Source organism: Sardina pilchardus, chromosome 22 (genome assembly GCF_963854185.1).
Source record: "Sardina pilchardus chromosome 22, fSarPil1.1, whole genome shotgun sequence".
In the NCBI taxonomy this organism is placed as follows: Eukaryota; Metazoa; Chordata; class Actinopteri; order Clupeiformes; family Clupeidae; genus Sardina; species Sardina pilchardus.
The window spans coordinates 17,610,004-17,628,390 of NC_085015.1; the positions used below are offsets into that span (position 1 = coordinate 17,610,004).

The 18,387-nt window shown below is 42.1% G+C and overlaps 1 protein-coding gene across 1 annotated transcript; it reads right to left on the bottom strand.

Moving 5' to 3' along the window:
* Nucleotides 1–2,849: 2,849 nt before the first annotated feature.
* LOC134070614 (transmembrane protease serine 12-like) lies at nucleotides 2,850–18,116 on the bottom strand. The gene is made up of 5 exons (XM_062527006.1): nucleotides 18,056–18,116; nucleotides 16,838–16,900; nucleotides 16,410–16,563; nucleotides 4,114–4,394; nucleotides 2,850–3,025 (listed from the first exon to the last, which is right to left on the bottom strand). Exons 1-5 carry the CDS (start codon nucleotides 18,114–18,116, stop codon nucleotides 2,850–2,852), a joined length of 735 nt encoding a protein of 244 aa, XP_062382990.1.
* Nucleotides 18,117–18,387: the final 271 nt, after the last annotated feature.

Sequence of the window (18,387 nt, forward strand, 5' to 3'; positions counted from 1 at the left end):
GTGTTGTAAAATATACACGCTGAAGCTGCAGGGGAAGCTCTGCAGAGCAACCTGCAAGCGTGAAACGAGAAAACGGCAAAGAAATTGCCAAACCTGCATATAGTTCCTCTTTACATGGTAGTGGTAGTGTAGTGGGTAAGGAGCTGAACAAGCATGCAGTAGCCTGAGGCTGTGTCCAGAAGTCAAGCGTACCCTCTCTCCAGTAGCGTCTTAGTTAGCTTGCTCCTCAGTATGCGTCCCTACCTACATTTGGACAGCACTAAATACAGTGTAGTTGGCGTCACCTGACTCGGGGAGGGGGGTGTGTTGCCGATTTGCATGACGTGTGGAGCTTGACCTGTGCTGCGCAATGGATTATGGGATACCTGAGGGCAAAAAAGATGCATCGATGCACGCTTGGAAATCACGCCAAACGAAGTACCCAACTAGTGAGAGCGCTTGACTTTCGGACAGTCTATTCTGACGTAACTTCCGGAAAATGCACACTGCCAGCGTGCGTACTGATGTTTCAGACACAGCCTAGTAGTAGTGGGATTCATTCCTGGCTGCTACCGTTGTGTCCTTGAGCGAGATGCCCCCAAGTTGCTCTGGGGACAATGTAATCCCTTGTAACCGAAATTACATCCCTGCTGAAAAAAAAAATCTAAAAGCTGGTTTTAGCTGGTCTTTGCTGGTTTTATTCCAGCTCTTGCTGGTCTTTGCTGGTTGGGCCACCAGGTGGACATGCTGCCGTGATCAACTGAGGAAGCTGGTCATGCTGGTGTGACCAGCCTGTTGTGTGGGATAAAGCTGGTGTAAGATGGTCATGCTGATGACCAGCCTGCCAAGCTTGACATTGTTGGTGAAAGATGATCATGCTGGTTTGCTAGAATGACCAACATAAGCTGGCATGGCCAATTAAACCAACAATGTAGACCAGCAACACCAACTAAAATGACCAGCTTTGCGACAAGCAAAACCAACTGAACTACCATCATAAGCTGCGCAAACAAGCTGAAGGTATGTTTTTGCCAGAGATTTGCTGGTCTAGCTGGCCAACCATCATAGGATGGTCAAACAAGCTGGTCAACCAACAAACCACCTTAAGCTGGTCAGGTTTTTTTCAGCAGGGATATGTAAGTGTAAATATGGATGAAACGTGTCTGCTAAATGAATAAATGTGAAGTACATGTACATGATGACTTCAGGCAGGTTTTATGGAAAGAGAAGAGGAGGTTGGAGAACATAGTAGCGACTCCACACAGAGGCTTGAGCCCCAGGGCCTGCTAGGCCTGATGAGTGATCCATCCCTGATGGGTCCTGTCCTGCTGTGGGTGGTTGAGGCAGTGAGGCTGTTAGGATCCTTCTGAGCTAAGCCTGGCCTTATGCTGCTAGTGCTATCTCTCTCCCAATCACCTCAGAGCTCTAGACTGTGAATGTATGTGTGTGTGTGTGTGTGTGTGTGTGTGTGTGTGTGTGTGTGTGTGTGTGTGTGTGTGTGTATGTGTGTGTGTGTGTGTGTGTGTGTGTGTGTGTGTGTGTGTGTGTGTGTGTGTGTGTGTGTGTTTGTGACCTTTTGATATCTAATATCTGATTTGCAAAGATATCTGTGTTTGTGTGTGTGTGTGTGTGTGTGTGTGTGTGTGTGTGTGTAACCCATAGATATCTGTTTCAGCTGAACTGCTTCAGTTATGGGAACCACTCTACAGCACAATTCACACCCATACACACACACACACACACACACACACACACACAGAGAGAGAGAGAGAGAGAGTGACCAGGCCTGTCCAAGGAAGAGGAGACCAAGAAATGAGCCCTTTGTCAGCGCCAATAAAACCCCACAAAGTCATCTGTTTGCAATCTGCGCTTTTTTTTTTTTTTGTCCCTCGTGCTTTCTCCCTTGTCTCCTTTTTGCTGGGCCTGCAGGTTTTATTCACCACGCAGCACGCTCCCAGTCATAGGCCATGGCTGGATCCAGTAATTTGGCAGTTGGAATATATTGTAACTACGGATTATAGCCATCTCCCCACAAACACACATAAAGTAAAAGTCCTGCCATATAGTCATTCTACCTGTGCACTTAACACAGGTGATGTCACTAATTATCTGATCTACCTGGCTAATAATTACAGTAGGATGAGTTGGTTTACTAAATGGTTAGATCAGATACTTGGCAGGACTTTTACTTTCTGAACCCGGGATGTCCGTCTCTGTTGACTACACAGGTCAACCCCCTGCAGTGGTCTGGGCTCCAACCCACAAACTATGTAGTATCGAGATGGACTGGGAGCTGGGAGGGCTAGCAAAAGTAAGCTCTAAGGATGCTAGTGTCTGTTGCTAGCACGTCTCTTAACACACAGGATTACGTTTCAAAAGGCCCTGACCAGAGTGAGCGTTGACTGTAGCCTGTAGACTGCATGTGTTTTCCATCTTCATCTGGCAATGGGAAGAGGGCCAACGTGACATTAGCATTTTTTTTTTTTTAAGGTTTCCCAAAAGCATTTTCTGGAATATTAGATAAGGCTTTCTAGCATGGTGTATTGTTTTATTTATTTTTTGGGGTACATGTAGCCCAACTTGAACAACTGAATAGAGTACTGTATTCTGCCTAGGAATTAAGTTCCTTACCGGTATACACAAGAAATGACACTAACTTGATTTTTTGATGTTACAAAATGTGCTTTTTATTTTAAGAGCAATAACAGCAACAAGTACATCAAAGTGCATCAAGCATGAGCAAATGTAATGAAGATGAATGTGTCCCTGCAGAGGGTTATACGAGTGGGCAGCCGAAGGGGTTAACATGCATGATCAACTATTACTGAATAATATTCAATCATTTTAAAAAGGACTTCAGCACTGGCTGCTTACAGAAAACATGCTTCAAAAGGTGGCAGATCTTTGCATTCTGCCTTTGGAATGGTGTCCCTGATGAACTGTGTGTGGTTGAAGACGTGTGTGTAGGCTCCGGGGAATCCCTTTCGACCACAGCCGTCCTCATAGTTGGCAATGCCAATCTGCACCAACCTCCTCTCCACCTCTCCTGCTAGGACACACACTAGGGGCACACCAATGTCACCCTGGACACACACACACACACACACACACACACACACAAACTGTAATGTAATATTAATTACAGCGCGAACAAACATTCACACACAGGTGACACACATACACACAAACACACACACACACACACACACACACACACACACACACACACACACACACACACACACACACACACACACACACACACACACACATACACACACACACACACACACACAGTCCTTGTTACACCCTTTCTGAAAACCTGCACATCTATGTCCTCTGTTCCCTGCCAGAACCTTTGGCTCCAATTAGAAACTAGCTTATCCAAAAGACGCACCGGATCGTTGGTCTGATTGGTTGAAGGACTATCCAAGCGAGTCATTTGAACGATGCCCATTGATCACGCCTCTAATGCTATTTACGTAATGGCAAATGCCCCAAAAGTTATAACTATGTGCAAGTTCATGACAAATACTCTTTCTCAAAACTACCCTGTTAATGGTGATTAAAGATTAACTTAACATCCCCAGATTCACTATTTACACTCCTCATGCTCTAAAAATAGACCCAAGAACCTAAGTTATGCCTTTACCTCAAACATACTTTAGTCTAGAGGGAACACACACACACACACACACACACCGACCCGACAGATGTCTTTTCTTCCGCTAAGGTCACCAGCGCATAACTGGTTGACAGCCCTCGTGGAGTAAGCGGGATAGAGTGTACTACATTCGTCCTCATCAATCAGAGACACCTTCACCTCCTGGAGAGTCTTCATCCCACCCAGCGGTGCTGATGGAGAGAGAGAGAAGAGGAGGAGGAAGAGGAGGAGGAGGAGGAGGCGACACACACAAATGAATATGCTGCTCACTGCAGTGGGACACAGATCTGCTAACCATCTATAGACACACGCATGCGCACACACACACACACACACACACACACACACACACACACACACACACACACACACACACACACACACAAATGCACACACATACAGGCACTCGGATGCAGACACACAAATTCAGCCACACATACACACACACACACACACACACACACACTTACTGTCCTTAGCTACATCACCCCATCCGGTGACCCAGCACTCAGTGTGGGGGCTGAATTGGTCTCGGGGGCTGGGTAGTAGCACAGGCTGCACTGTGTCGGAGAAGGACACGGCCTCCTGCAGCTGCACCAGGGCGATGTCGTTGTTGTACGATCCGTCATCTCTGTAGTCTGGGTGCAGCACCACCCGCTTCAGCTTCACCTTCCTTCCAGAAGGTTCCATCAGACTCAGCTCCCCGACCTGAGCAAACGAACGCTCCAGGTGCACTTTCTTACTCCTGCACCTGGACAGACATGAATCACAGGAATACTTTTCCATAGTGTATGTGAGAGAGTATAGTAGCGAGAGAGCTTAGTAGTGTGTGTGAGAGAGTATAGTAGCAAGAGAGCTTAGTGGTGTGTGTGAGAGAGTATAGTAGCAAGAGAGCTTAGTAGTGTGTGTGAGAGAGTTTAGTAGTGTATTGGAGAGAGTTTAGTATAGTGTGTGAGAAAGTTTAGTAGTGTGTGTGAGAGAGTGTGGTAGTGTGTGTGAGAAAGTTTAGTAGTGTATGTGAGAGAGTTTAGTAGTGTGTGTGAGAGAGTTTAGTAGTGTACAGTAGGTGAGAGAGTTTAGTAGTTTAGTAGTGTGTGTGAGAGAGTAAAGTGTGTGTGAGAGAGTATAGTAGTGTGTGAGAGTTTGATTGAAACGGAAGGAGTTTGATTACTCAGCTTGTCCAGCTCTAAGCTCCAAAGTACCCCTCATCCATAGGGGGTGTTAGCGGACATCACTCACAAGTGATCTCTGCTATTGGCATCCCAGGACCATGGCAGGCTACCAAGCCAAACTTGCCATTCTCTGTACTACTCACTTAAAGCAATCCAATGGGCCAACTAGTGAAAACAGAGTTCACATGAGACAAGGCGAGACGAGACGAGACGAGACGAGGGCTGAATTGGTCAATGACGGCCGTGGTGATGAGAACACAAACCAGCAGGTCCTATTTCTAAACGCTACACTGTAAAAAAATTCCCTGTAAAATCACGGTATGCTACTGGCAGCTGTGGTTACCTGTAATCTACTGTTTTTTTACAGTAATTTTCCAGCTACAGTATAATACTGTTTAATGTATCACAGTACACTGCAATATTTACACAGTAGTAGTACCGTAAAGTTACAGTACTCTACAAAATGTACACAGTACTAGTACTGTTAAAATAACACTACTCTACAGCATTTTCACAGTACTTGTATCGCTTAATTTTTATATACACTACTGATAATAAGAGCAGCCCAAACACAAGATGTCATTTAAAAGCTTTTTTATTAAATACAGTAAACAATATTAACATTTTAATTCATACAACTCACTTTCAATTCATACAACATCTGCGCACCTATGATACATGAAAATGAACACCAGGCAGTGTAACTGGTGTGTGTGTGTGTGTCATGGATTAAAGTTTTCCGTCATATGACGGATTTCCGTCAACCGGAGGCGCTAGAGGTCAATCATGAGATTGATGCAGATCCGGGGAGAAAATATTTAGGGGGGGTGGGGTGCGGCGATATCTCCCTTGCAACCTGCAGTGATGGTTACACCTCTTGTTGAATCCTGTTTTGTGATAGGCCTGTGTTAGCCTATGTTAAAATCTTCGTTGTGCCCAAAATAAATAAATAAATAAATGAATGCGTTCGTGCAACTGCGTTGATGAACATTAGGCTACTACTAGGCTACTACCACTATTAGGCTGCTACTACTAATAATCATCATCATCATCATAATGATACAATAATAAACGAGAGAAAGGCCAATTGAAACAGATGAAAGAACAGTCTTGATTTATAGCCTAGGCTACTTCGGAGCCGCATGCTTAACAGCCTATAGGCTTTTGTAGGTTAAACAAGCTTTGCAGAAGTTCAGGAAAGCTGTCGTTTTTTCGGTTTAATTAGTCTATGATTTGGGCTAATTATTCTTCATAAAAGTAAAATGAAAATAAACAGTAGTTTCGCCAGTTGTAATAGTAAGCTATAGAATAGCTACACGACAGACATCCACGCACTAGCTGCGCAAAGTTCTGCGTTGTTTGCGATGACTTCTTGTCCGCACTTGCTAGTTCCCCGATCTCATGAAATTAGACTACATAGAGGTCGCCAGTGTTGGGGAGCTTAAAGATGAATAGTCAAAAAGACCATGGATATAGCCTACTTTCGGTCATTATTAATAGAGTCGGGTGCGCCCGAAACGCAGAGACAGACAACGGAAAAGTGTGTGTCTGCGCCACGCCACTATTAGGCTATCCTACTGTTTAGTTTAACTGCTATAATTTCTCTAAAAATAATTATCATAAGCCAACAAGGTTCATTTATACAATTCAAAAGGATCCAGTAGCTTAGGCTATATGTCTATACAGTTTGCCTAATTTGTCTTCTTCAAAGAGAAAGTCGTAGGTCCGCTTCCAATAAACGAAACTTATATAATAGGAGTCCTATGACTGACGCGTGTTCTTATAAAAACGTCTTGTCTTCCAGTTAATATTCTTGAATGTTTATTGTAACAAACAGCACAGTTCTCATACAATTGACACGACCAACACGGTCAGAAATACCGTGGAACTCCTAACATTTCTGCCGTGCATCACGTTCTTACCCAACAACTAAAACGTCTTAAAGTGACATGCACCTTTAATTAAACAACATGTCACCTAATCACACTAAGTAAAGTTACACCAAATTATATCCTGACATCAGAAAACATCAGAATTCTTTAGCATATTACATTTCAAATCAATTATTCCAAATCTTCAATAACAGAGGCCTATCTGACGTTAACCTATGGCTGTGAGTTTTAATTGCTTTCATGCATGTCTGATAACAGGTGAGGAATGTTTTGGAGACATACATGCATTTTAGGCATAATGCTGGCCCTAATCTCTGACTGAAAGTGCACAGAATTTATGCATTTACATAACAGTATTTTATAAATGTTCTCGGGGGTGACAGTGACACCCCCCAACCCCCTATTTTTTTTTTGGGGGGGGGGGGGCAACTGGCTATGGCCGGCCCTCGGAGCACTCTTAATAAGCAACAGTGTGCAGTATTGAATAGCTAGGCCTACTTTAAAATGTGTTACTTGTAAACAGAGGGTACAATTAGTCTGTATGGCCCTATTTTATGTAGGTCTACGCTAAGGCCCTTTGATTTGCCTCACTTGTGTCTGTCAAATTTTGTATTTTTTTTTGGACAAAAAAAATTCAGTCAGATGAGTTTTTTTCACTTTAATCCATGGTGTGTGTGTGTGTGTGTGTGTGTGTGTGTGTGTGTGTGTGTGTGTGTGTGTGTGTGTGTGTGTGTGTGTGTGTGTGTGTGTGTGTGTGTGTGTGTGTGTGTGTGTGTGTGGACAGGATGAGAAAGCTTAGACACCCAAACCAGACTGGAGCCACTTGTGAATAACCTGTAACACAGATACATAAAATGTAGGGTTTTACAGCAGACAAAGGCATTTATGTATGTTGATATTTACCTTCACTACATCCTGAACTGGTAACACCAGTTACAGAAGCATATGGCTATTTTATATTATTAATGTGTGGACCAAAAGTCAAATAAATTAAATGTAAAACTGTATAGCTTACTTTACTTGGGTGGCAGGACAGAATGAGAAAGCGTAGACACCCAAACCAGACTGGAGCCACTGTGAATAACCTGTAACACAGATACATAAATGTACATTTCAGAGAGCTTTTGAGGTAGAAGGTGGGTTTTATTACAGCAGACAAAGGCATTTATGCATGTTGACATTAACCTTCACTACATCCTGAACTGGTAACACCAGCTACAGAGGCATATGGTTATTTTTTATTATTAATGTTTATACCAAAAGTGAAATAAATCAAATGTAAAACTGTATAGCTTACTTTACTTGGGTGGCAGGACAGGGTGAGAAAGCGTAGACCCCAAAACAGACTGGAGCCACTTGTGAATAACCTGCAACGCAGATACATAAATGTACATTTCATTAGAGAGCTTTTGAGGTAGAAGGTGGGTTTTATTACAGCAGACAAAGGCATTTATGCATGTTGACATTTACCTTCACTACATCCTGAACTGGTAACACCAGTTACAGAGGCATATGGTTATTTTTATTATTAATGTTTAGACCACCAGTTACAGAGGCATATGGTTATTTTTTATTATTAATGTTTAAATCAAAAGTCAAATAAATCAAATGTAAAACTGTATAGCTTACTTTACTTGGGTGGCAGGACAGGATGAGAAAGTGTAGACCCCCAAACCAGACTGGAGCCACTTGTGAATAACCTGTAACGCAGATACATAAATGTACATTTCATTAGAGAGCTTTTGAGGTAGAAGGTGGGTTTTATTACAGCAGACAAAGGCATTTATGCATGTTGACATTTACCTCCACTTCGTCCTGAACTAACACCAGTTACAGAGGCATATGGTTATTTTTATTTGTATTATTAATGTGTGGACCAAAAGACAAATAAATCAAATGTAAAACTGTAGCAGCTATAGCTTACTTTAGGCCGGGAGCCAGGTCCACCCCTCAGGATGTTTTTTGCTACCTTTTTTTCACTATTATTTCCTATTATCTTATACCTTGAACCATCACAAGATGGTAATGACCACCCCCAACTCGGCCCCGTTTGGTCTCAGGAGCCAAAAAACACCCTTTTTGGGAAAAGCTTTTGGCGGAATTACATAATTGTGAATATTAAGGTACTGGAGCTACACAAATGGTCATATAACCCTATAATTTAGCATGGTGTATCCTGACACATAGGGGAAACTACCAAAAAAAGATTTTGGGGATTGCTGCCTTTTTGCTGTCAAATATCACCCTCAACATACCCCAAAAGACAAAAAAAATATCTGTCCGCCTGACAATTGTCATCAAAAGTGATCATTTTCAAGCATTTTATTATACATATCACTGCCTCAAATGTATATGAAAAACTTCCCAAGTTTATAAGCTTCAATTTAAGTTCAAGATGACCTTTCTATCTAGAGGAGTTCAGCTGGTATGATCAAAGTTCTCCACTATACATCAAATCGCAGAAAACAGAACTTTGAAGCATTACCATTCCAACCTTTCTAACTAGAGGATTACAGCTGGTATAACCAAAGCTCTCCATTATAGCATAAGTCAAGAAGTCTAATTGCTCCGTTTTGAAACGGACTGGCAGAAAAGACTACAGGCACCCAGGGCCGGCCATAATAAATCTGACCTGGACTAAATGTCGTCCTGAGCTAGGTATTACAGTAGGTGCACTAAAGTGTAGTTTATAGCTACATATCAACACAACTTGTATGCTTAAATAGTGTAACAACCATTTTAAAGTTTTGTTAAACTATTCAACCTTTATACTTGCCTATAGTCATCACGCATGCACCTTCCTCTCCCTCTCTCATGCACTCACATGCACAATGCACTCTAAACCCAGATTTAGTTCTAATTAATCTTTTAGGTTGTCATTACTAATGTTTGTGTGTTTTGCGAAAACTCTCCGTCATAACTAAAACAAATTAGTTGATTGTAATATTTAAGAGAAATATGCAGTGCACTGATCATGTTAAGTGTAGACAACTATAAAGTTTATGTTTTTGCAAGGCGGAGGAGGGGTCTAATCAAAATTCTGCCCATCCTCGTGCCACCAACCGTTCTTGCCCACTCAGACACGTCTGAGTCATCACTCTGTATCTTCATCTTGCTGCTGTTACAACATTAAATGGTGGGTGAACTTTCTGATTAACTTTGTGACGAATTATGATGAAATTATCCAAAATACTGTTCAGTTGACAGATAGTTACCTAAATGTTCGTTTGTGTGATTAACTTACAAACTGTGAGAAAACTCCAGTAAAGTTGGCTTGGTTGTTAGCATGCTAGGTATTTCGGTTAGATGTTAGCTCATAGCTACCCTAACATTCAAATTGGTGTGTATGGCAGATCATAGTTTATAATATTAACACGTGTATTTTTGTGTAAATGTACTTGTCTTGCTGCTTTAGATTTAGCATAACTCAGACTTTATCGTTGAAATGGGTGTTTCTGTCTGTAGACAGTTGCCTAACAATAGCAGCACACGTTGGTTAGCTTTTGGCTAACGTTAGCTGAAGTAGGCTACATTCATGGTGATGATTTAGCAGACTTGTTTAAACGGAGTAAACGATCATGGACTAACAGTTTGTTTTCTTGTGTTCTTTTGTTTGATAGGTTCTTCATCTGGGAGATACAGTGGATGTGGACTATTTACGAGTTTTGATGCTGGTTGTTAATTTATCAATAATAAAAAAACATTCCTACATTGAGATGAATTCTTTCTCTTCAACATTGAATAAAACAATTAATTTAATACAGTAATCTCAACATGAAACAACAATACAGAACTTAGTTTATAGCCTATTTTAATGAGCCTTTCTAATATTCAAACCTTAACCTATAATATTTATTTATACAACTGCAATTCCTGAAACAGATCATTCAAATGAACTAAAGATTTTAAGTACAGACTACTAATGTAGCTTAATTGGTCTACAGCATCCACATAAGATTCTTTGTTGACACAACTTAACATGTTTAGTTTTATGTTTTGCCAAAACTAGAATGGTTTAAGGCAATCGGTTTCCACGCAATGATCTAGTAATGACAACTAATTTGGGTTTAGAGTGTGGCAAAGCATCCACTTTGTGACAACAACAACACAGCCCATTGTGTAATCTATGAAAAATAATTGCGGGCCACAGCTCACTCAGCTTTTGGATTAACATGATACACATGATTTACACTTGTGATGCAAGTTGATAGACAATTGTGTAACAAAAGAAGAGAGAAATGTTTGCATAATTAAATGCAAAAAAGAAAATGTGTGCTGCATATCACCTTTACTATCTACCTCCCTTTTTTGACAACTGATATATCAGTTGTTCATATCAGTTATTGGACTCTTTTTGTGGTAATAATTGATATCGGTATCGACCCTGAAAAAAACATATCGGTCGAGCCCTAGTGAAGAGGCCATGGAGTCTCTTACAGTGGCTCTTTGGAGCAGCGTGCAATCAAAGGCACCACACACTGATGCATGTGGTCAGGACACTCTCTATAGTTCCCCTATAAAAGGAAAAGAGAATGGTGTTGGGAGATGGACCTTCTTCAGCCGTCGGAGAAAGTGCAGACGCTGCTGGGCTATTTTTGGCCAGGTAGTTGTTGGTGGACCAGGATAGATTGTCTTCAGTGTTTCCAGTAGTCAACTAGCACCTCTTTGGTCTTTTGGACGTTGAGAAAGAGATTGTTGCCCAGCCGTATATCATCATGGTTGCTGTTACGTTGTTACCCACTACTGTGGTATCGTCTGCAAACTTGTGGTTTGAGAGAGAGCTGAAAGTTGTGTGTCAGGAGAGTAAAGAGTAGAGGACTGAGCACGCACCAGGGTTCAGTGTGATGGTTCTGGAGCTGGTGCTGACAATCTGAACTGAACTGTCTGGGGCCTCTCCATCAGGACATCCAGGATGCAGTTGCAAATGGAGGTGTTGAGACCCAGCAAGCCAAGCTGCCCAATCAGCTTCATCGGGATGATTGTGTTAACCCTCCTGTTGTGTTCGCATGTGACTGATTGACAATTATTTTCTTTAAAAAATATAACTTATTCTGACTCCCATGAGGCTCCATGACTTGCAGGGCATCTGAACACATAAAACAAATGTTGATCATTTGCATTACAATTTGCGTGTTTAATTTAACTTTAGAACACCCGTGTGTATTCCCGGTCAAAAATGACCAGCTATTAGAAATGAATGGGTGAGAAAATGGTCAGTATTGAATCCAGGCGCATACCTATTGATCAGATGGTCTGTTTGTGTGCTTCTGTACATTAAAACACACACACAAACACACCATCACTCCCCCCCTTCGCTTCTCTGCCAGCCCCCACTGGAACCTTTCCCCAATATAATGTTCTGCTTTCTGACTTGCATGAGCTCAGGTCAAGTTCAAAACAGGTAATATTCAACAGAATATAAATTGATACAAAGAGCTATCACAACATTAGATGATAATATATGTATCACTATGGATTTATAACAAGTTATAATGCAGCAGCCATTTATGACGGATGCATAAAACTAGTAAACATGAAACGAACACAACAGGAGGGTTAAACGCAGAGCCACAGTCAATGAACAGCATCCTCACATGGGTGTTGCATTCAGTGCTGCTGCTGGCCATTTTGGTGCCTATGTGAGTTGCTTTGTGTTTCAAATTAAAAGTGAAGCCTGGTAGCCACCTAGCTATTTGAATGGATGTGCGAAACTCATCAATTCCATTCTACAAAGGAAAAGTAGTAGACTAGTCTTTATATTCTTGTCCATGTCCCAAATCACATTGATTGCAGCCTATATTAATGAGCCCTTTCACCAATCTGAGTTTAAAAATGATCAGTAGGCCTATCAGTAGGACCTATAGGACCCAGATAACCTCACAAACAACAATCTCTCTTTGTTGACTTCATGATTTCCTTATTTAAAAGGAGATACACAATGATAATTCAGCTGGAGTCTGCCACTCTCGTTGCCTCTCTCCTGCATTTAAGTGAAGTAAGTAAAGTTAGATCTGCTATATGTGGTGGAGATTGAGAGAACCCCAAAAGTACAGTATCATCCTTGAATGTACCATGGTGTTGGTGTATTTTGACATTGTAAACGTTATCGAGGAGGAGAGAAGCACAGTTTGCAGTAAAGCTAGGCTACTATTCATTGGCTATATTTGGGTGGCCCCTCTGTCCTTTGGTGCCTTAAGCACAGTGCATGATGCGCGTGGTGGGAGTGACGGCACTGGTTGCATTATTCCAGGTGTTTAGGGGCAAAGTGGAGGGCAGATGAAATTGCATCACCCATGGACCTGTTCTTGCAATAGGCACAGTGGTAGGGAGGGTGGTGGGGAGCCGGCGTCTGATTAGGACTAGCTTAGGACTGCCCGCTCCAAGCACTTCATGATGACTGAAGTGAGTGCCAACGGTCGGTAGTTGTTGAGCTCCATCACTGTTGGCTTCTTTTTTTTTATATATAATTATATTTATTTGGGATTTTCTTTCGCACACTGTTGGCTTCTTATGTAGCTTAGGACTGCCCGCTACAAGCACTTGGATCTAAAAAGTTATTTTGGTTTCATTTCTACTCAGAAACTCTAAGAGACTGCTTTATAGAATCCCTGAATTTTGCTTACTTGCCCTGACTGTGCTTGTTTGTGACTTTCAGCTAAACGACCCTTTAACTTTTAAGACCACCACAGGATTCTGCAAGGAGTACAGTATAAGGATTCTACAAGGAAAGTAAATTTACTGAAACGTTCATTAATAAGCCTTTATGCATGGGGAAACTTACTCATTCATACTTATATACTAATTTTTACACTTTTACTGTACATATTATTACAAGGGATAGTCTCCCCAGAGCAACTAATAGGTTAAGTGCCCTGCTCAAGGGCACAATGGTGGCAGGCCTGATTTTAACCCACAACTTGTCTTGCTGCTTAGCCTGACGTTGTCATACTCAAAATTCTAGTCAGAATTTGAGTCTGATACTGCTCCACTGGGCTGTTAGCCTGACGAGCCAGACCCACATCAAGATGTAGGGTCTGGACACTCACCGTAGACAGGGCTCAATCGAAGGGGTGGGATAAACAGTCTTTCAAATTCCCTCCCCGCAATAGGATAACGCTAAACGAATCATCTTCTTGTTTTCAAATAACAGGATGCGTTACCATCGCAACTTCTGGTCGCTTGTCAGTCACCATAATGTTAAGCCCACCCACCGACTCTATACACGCTGTGATTGGCCTGCTGGTGCTTCGGGTTCTCAGCTCCCTGGCTCTATGGATCGTGCCTAGACTGCCCCGCCAGCCAAATTACATTTGCTGCCGCTAGGGGCATCTAGATTTCTAGGCTACTGGGCTGTAATTATGGGGTGTGTTTCAACTGAACCAGGAAAAAAAATGGCTCTTCACTCAATTGGATAGACCTACAACCAATCAGAGCAGCATCTTTGTTGTAAGCTAAGTCAACCAAAGCGCTCTTTGGTGAAGTGGTTGAGTACATTACTGTTAATCATTTCTCCATCGTCATATAAAGCCCACCCTGACAATTTGATTGGTCTGCACAGCTCTGGTTCAAGCATAGTTGCGCCACAATGGAGCAATGCCAGACCAAACTTCCGAACCTTAAATGATGTGGCCGGGGCTAAGTTCGGCTGGCACCCAGGCTACTTGCTGCTGCATGTTAACCCATAGCCAGACAACCACCACATCAGGTTCTAAAGCTCGTAAGAGGATTCTCAACTGTCTTAATCAAGCGTCACTGAACAACCATCATCATTAACTGATCACACGGCTGACTAGCGTATTGAATACTCTCTCTTTCTGACTTCCATGGTAGCTACTATACAGTGTTGTCATTTCTGGTGATCCAAAGAGGTCAGAGGTGAGCAAGCAGCCATCAGTGAAAATGGACGTGGCTGTAAACTGGTCATCAGAGATACAGCCGGACTGCATGCCCAGAGCATAACTACACTGGACACACACACACACACAAACACACACACACACACACACATGCTCTGACCAGTGCTCATATTATGTACTAGAGTAGAACTCACATTTGTTGACTCTTTTAAAAATATGTTTAATATATGCTTAATCCCATTTGGAATGGTAATGCTTGAAAGTTTTTTTTTCTCCGATTTTATGCATAGTGGAGAACTTTGGTCATACCAGCTGTAATCCTCTAGATAGAAAGGTCAACTTGGATTTAAATTGAAGCTTATAAACTTGGGAAGTTTTTTGTGTACATTTGAGGCAGTGATATGTATAATAAAATGCTTGAAAATGATCAGTTTTGATGACAATTTGTCAGACGGACAGACATATTTTTGTCTTTTGGGGTATGTTGAGGGTGATATTTGACAGCAAAAAGGCAGCAATCCCCAAAATCTTTTTTTGGTAGTTTCCCCTATGTGTCAGGATACGCCATGCTAAATTATAGGGTTATATGACCATTTATGTAGCTCCAGTACCTTAATATTCACAATTATGTCATTCCGCCAAAAGCTTTTCCCAAAAAGGGTGTTTTTTGGCTCCTGAGACCAAACGGGGCCGAGTTGGGGGTGGTCATTACCATCTTGTGATGGCTCAAGGTATAAGATAATAGGAAATAATAGTGAAAAAAAGGTAGCAAAAAACATCCTGAGGGGTGGACCTGGCTCCCGGCCTACTTGGGTGGCAGGACAGGATGAGAAAGCGTAGACCCCCAAACCAGACTGGAGCCACTTGTGAACCTGTAACGCAGATACATAATGTACATTTCATTAGAGAGCTTTTGAGGTAGAAGTAAAGGTTTTATTACAGCAGAAAAAGGCATTTATGCATGTTGACATTTACCTCCACTTCGTCCTGAACTGGTAACTTAACGCTATCGTTAGTTAACAAGCTAACGCTAGCTGACGCTAGCTAACAAGCTAACGCTAGCTAACGCAAGCCAACTTTTGTTGTTCACAGGCAAACACATTACGTTAGCGTTAAACCAAATTAAACTTTGCTCATTTTAAACTCTGAGTTTAGCTTTAATTAAAAAGGTAACAAAGCCCAAGTTGGACGACGTAGCTGGCGTGTAAATATGAGCAATATCTGCCGGCCAGCAAATCTTCGGATAGGCCTAATATCAGCAAATAAAGCTAGATAAGTAGGTAACTTATGTTATGGAAGTACGTTTTCACTGAATAGACTAGGTAACTGCATAAATAAAGCATATAGGAGCATACTTACAGTGAGCCTTCAGACGCCACTGTTTCGTCTTCCATTCAGCAGCACTTCAACTAGAAAACTGAAGAAGCCGTGAGAATTTCCAGAAGTCGAACGTTCCTCTTCTACGGCTGATGCTGCTTTCCTACAGTAGTTACTGTTTATGCTCAACAACACACAGTCTTACAGTAATACAGTATTTCCACAGTAGTTGACTGTGTTGTGGAAAAACAGTAGCATGCTGTTGCAAAATTGCTGTTAATTAACAGCAATTTTTTACAGTGTATAGATACTGTGCGAGACGGTTTTTATCAATGCGGAGACTTTACAATACATGTGTGCTTATTACGTATATCATACAGTACAAACACACAAATGACACAAGCTACCTCATCCAAAACCAAATAAACTAAACTAAAACTAAACACACACGCACGGACGCACGCACGCACGCACGCACACACACACAAATGCATGCATGCACATAAAAACTTGTAGAAATTGTACTTACTTCAAGCAGGAACATGAAGTCAAGACCCACTGATCTGAGATCAGTGATCCTCCACACTTCCTGCTACTGTTATCTGTGAAATGCATCTCCAGGTAGACCATCCATGGCCACGCCCCCCTCTGTGCATCACGGCCCCCCACGATTGAAAGACATCCTGAGGGGGTTTTACACACATACTGTACACACTTTTTACCATGTATACACAAACAGGTTCTCTCTCTCTCTCTCTCTCTCTCTCTCTCTCTCTCTCTCTCTCTCTCTCTCTCTCTCTCACACACACACACACACACACTCTCTCTCACACACACACTCTCTCTCACACACACACTTACAAACTCATCAGATACACACCTAACACACAAACACACACAATGTACACATACACACATCTCATTTGTAAAACTGTAGGCTACACACACAGACCTCACCTGTAAGTTTGCAGAGCAGCACCGTCACACACAGCAAAGTCTGGAGGCTCATGTCTGCTTCTGCTGTGAGCATGGAGACAAACACACACACACATCTATACCAATATACCACACATTTAACATCATTAATTCCAGAGCCGTTTATGCGTTTCGCTTAGGGGTGTAATGGCATGGTATGGCCACGTGGTGGCGATCTGAATAGTTTAGGTTCAAATGTATGACAACCTAGGAAGAACAATACAGGCGGAGGTAGCTGCGCTCTCTGAGTGCTTTTCTAGTTGATTGATCCTCTCTCCTTGGAGCAACTCAGGGCAATGGGACTAGCTCAAGGGCACAACGGTGGCATACAGGAATCGAACCCATAACTTTTTGTGGTGACTGCATGCTAGCTCAGCTCCTTATGCACTACCATCCACTAGTTTACTCTGAAGCACATTTTCAAGTCAAGTCCAGTTTGCCCACCGCCATGCCCATAAAATAAACAAACAAACAAACTAGTGCTGTCAAAAAATATCGCGTTATTAACGCGTTAACGCAAAACAATTTTAACGGCGTTATTTTTTTTATCGCGAGATTAACGCCCTTCCTGACCTGTGACAAGTTTTTTCATAAACTGCTGTGGCCACGTTAGAAAAACTACAGGACCCAGCTGTAAACCAGAAGCAAAACAGTAAGCGCGCCCCACAATGCCATTGTTTAGATGTCCAGCTGAAGACGTTAAAATGGATGCTGCTAACAAACTAATGAATGGAAAGTTTAGTTTTAAAACATTGCCAGGGTCAGTTGATAAGTTGCTTTTAAGGGTCTACAAACTCTATTTTACATCAGATTTAATTTCAACACACTCTCCTGTACTGTATACCATAAAAAAAATGTTTACCTGATTTTGCCCTCTTGAGTACTAACTTATACAGATATGCCTGGAGCATTCAGCACATGGCCATTACTGTCACTCATGTTGAATTGATGATGTCATCAAGCAGTCAATATTCCAAATATAAGATGATACATATTGTTAATATATTGCAATGGACCTACTAAAACTGCCCTGAAGTGGATTGGTGTCAACATGATAAACAAATAGAAAACAGGGTTAAAGTTACTGTCCAGATATGTGGACGTTGCGCATGAAAGAGTTTTAAAGTGTGGGCCTCTAAATCGTACTGTCACATGCTTGTCGCTCATCCAAAGGAAAAGCTATAGGAACAGAAAGTGTACCCCAGGCCCCCAGCTGTGGCGCAACTAACTGGGGCACCTGCACTGCACGCCTGTGACCCATGTTTGATTCCCGCCCCGTGGTCCCTTCCAAAGGTGCCTCTCATGTAAAGTTTATACATCCTCCCTCGCTCCTCGGGCCTCGATCCTCACTGATCTACATAAAGAATGATGGGGCGGCAACAACGATAGTCTATCCCTTCGTCTATCTTTCTTAGATCAGTGAGGATCGAGGCCCGAGGAGCGAGGGAGGACGTATAAACTTTACATGAGGCACCCCAAATCCCACCCTGAATCTCCTTCCCACTTGCTTCCTGTCACCTCTCCACTGTCCC

Coding starts and splice junctions, on each gene's coding strand:
- LOC134070614 (XM_062527006.1), bottom strand. CDS start 18,116: ATGGGTCACAGGCGTGCAGTGCAGGTGCCCCAGTTAGTTGCGCCACAG. Junction 16,901..18,055: donor GCCACAGCTGGGGGCCTGGG/GTACACTTTCTG, acceptor CCATGCTCACAG/CAGAAGCAGACATGAGCCTC. Junction 4,395..16,409: donor ACTTCATGTTCCTGCTTGAA/GTAAGTACAATT, acceptor ATGTCTGTCCAG/GTGCAGGAGTAAGAAAGTGC.